The sequence below is a fragment of the Frankliniella occidentalis genome, unplaced genomic scaffold (assembly GCF_000697945.3).
Source record: "Frankliniella occidentalis isolate FOCC.00 unplaced genomic scaffold, Focc_3.1 Scaffold5975, whole genome shotgun sequence".
Classification (NCBI taxonomy): Eukaryota; Metazoa; Arthropoda; class Insecta; order Thysanoptera; family Thripidae; genus Frankliniella; species Frankliniella occidentalis.
The window spans coordinates 1-2,333 of NW_026273010.1; the positions used below are offsets into that span (position 1 = coordinate 1).

At 61.0% G+C, this 2,333-nt stretch overlaps 1 protein-coding gene across 1 annotated transcript; it reads right to left on the reverse strand.

Annotated features, from left to right (window-relative positions):
• Nucleotides 1-10: 10 nt before the first annotated feature.
• Nucleotides 11-1,467, reverse strand: LOC113211763 (uncharacterized protein C18orf63-like; the record flags this gene model as incomplete). Its single annotated transcript, XM_052277175.1, has 3 exons — nucleotides 1,190-1,467; nucleotides 978-1,074; nucleotides 11-457 (listed from the first exon to the last, which is right to left on the reverse strand). Coding segments are annotated over exons 1-3 (822 nt in total), but the record flags the coding sequence as incomplete, so codon positions are not given.
• Between the last annotated feature and the right edge of the window lie 866 nt (nucleotides 1,468-2,333).

The following is a 2,333-nucleotide window of genomic DNA, read 5'->3' on the forward strand; positions in this document are numbered from 1 at the left end:
CAGGACTCACATCTCTCTGCGTGGCGAGGCTGAGCGGGCAGGTGCTCGCGACGCTCTCGTCGTCGGTGTCCTGGTTCCTGGGGGGCGAGGGCGACGTGTTCTCGCCCAGGGCCAGCGGCCTGAGGTTGGGGCGCGGCGGCGGCGGTGCGCCGCTGTTGGGGTCGCCGCCGGCGGCGTCGTACTGCGCCTCGGGGGCCGCCGCGGTGCAGAGGGTGGCCGTCAGCCGCGCCATGCCGTCCACGGCCACGGGCGACGGCTCGCCGCACACCGTCGGCATCCTGAGCGCCACGTCGGCCAGGAAGCTCAGCACGACGGCCTGCACGTCGAGGCAGCGCAACCCGGACGGCATCCTGGGCGTGAGGCACGGCCACGGGTAGGTCATGGGCACGCCGCCCAGGGCGCGGAAGTACACCGAGCAGTACATGTCGGCCGGCTCCTCGGACAGGCGGTATCCGTACTGCGAGGGGAGAAGGAAGGGCAAGTTAGCAGGAAATAGTCAGGAAATGGCAGCTCTGTCCACGGACCCGGCGGCGGCGACTCCCGCACAGCCTGCTCGCCCGTGGGGCATAACAGGGATAGGGCTAGAGTGTAATTCCAGTGATGAAACAGCCTTCCCGCTTTACAAAAACAAAAATAAAAGAGATGGCGGGTGATTGCAACCTGGGCGCCGCTCCCGACCCCGCGATGAAGGTACTTCAAATGAACAACACAGACAATCCGGTTAACAGGTTCCCAACGAGAACGCCCAAGTCAAAACTACGATAAAAATGACGTCAAAGTGGTGTCATTTTGACCTTAACAGTCAAAATCTAGTCCTCTAAAGTATGGACTTGGACGTCACAGTGGCCTGCAAAGGCCCCATTTTGACCCCGTTCTGACCTTGAGTCCTCACCAGCTATATTTCCCCGGGCTCCCCCAGTCGGGCGTGATAAGCAACCCGACCGTCACCACCGTCACCCGCTGTGCAGAGTACTTGCCATGTTCTTCCAGTGTCGCCGCAGGTCCTTGTACCTCCTGAAGGGCGTCTCCTCGGGTAGCGTCTTGCTGATCCCCACGATCAAGCCTCTCTTCAAGCTGAAACAGGCAATTTTCAGCATACATTATGGCGGGAGAAATTCCACCAAATCCGCTCCTCTCGGCGCCACAGTTTGAACAACGGCGTCGGACGGCGTCCTCTAGCTCAGCTCACCTCGGTAGCACGTGGACCCAGGGCTGGCCGATGCACATCTCCGAGATGTAGCCGAGCGGGTCCTGGTGGAAGGTCTCCAGCACGGGGACGCCCACGTCGAGGTCGGGGAGGTTGAGGGGCGCCAGCCGCAGGCGGCAGCAGGTCAGGGTCAGCCAGGCCACTCCCAGGTCACCTGTCGAGGCCAAGAGAGACCGCGCCGTCACACTCCCCCTCGTCACCTGAGCCCACAGGTATCCGGTAACCCCCACGCCGCACCGCGGTCGACCAGACGAACCCATTACCCAACCTCCATGACCGCGGTCACTGATTTTTTTCGTCAACGGGTACATGCGACATCAAACGCAACAGGCCGTGTAAGTTTACAGATTGGCGTCTTTTTGACATCGACAAGACGTGTCAAAGACACTTAAACTTCATTTTGAAAAAAATAAAAAGCGTTGTGCGTTTGGCGATGGCTGCTGTCGCCAGTACCGGGTGATTCAGAGCACACGTCGCAGTGTTGCGGGGTTGCCTATCCCCGACTCGGCGGGCGCAAGGGTGAAGTGAGAGGTGAGGAGGGTACCCCTCACCCGGTATAAACGTTGCGCTTCCCAAAGCTGCTCCATACCGTTCATCATAAACTCTGGAAACTCAAGTGTGACACAGTCCAACAGTTTGTAAGAGCAACACTATGCGCACCACATATGTTTCACACTTCCAAGTGTAGTGGTACACCACACTTAAAAGTGGTGCACATGGTATTGCACTTTTATAACCCTGGACGTGTTTCACACTTGAGTTTCCAGAGTAGGCGGGCCCGCTGCGCGTCGATCGGCAGCGGTGGCGGCGGCAACTCGCGCGGGAGACAAAGGAGAGCCCAGCGAGCCCAGCCCGGGCCGTGGTGCCCGACCACCACGCTGCGACCAGCCAAGCCATTACTTTCCATCGCGCTGCGCCGCCCCGGCCAGGGCCAGGGTGGTCGGGTCGGGTGGTCCCGCCGGGTAACCGGGCACTCTCCCGCCGCCGCGCGCCCCGCCGTGCCATCCGCCACAATCACCTCCCCATCACCCCCTGGGCCAGCGCAGCCAGCGCCGCACATTAGTTCCCATCACCACTAGCCGGCCCGCCACCAATCACCTTTCGTTCCAATCAAATAAGCTGCTCC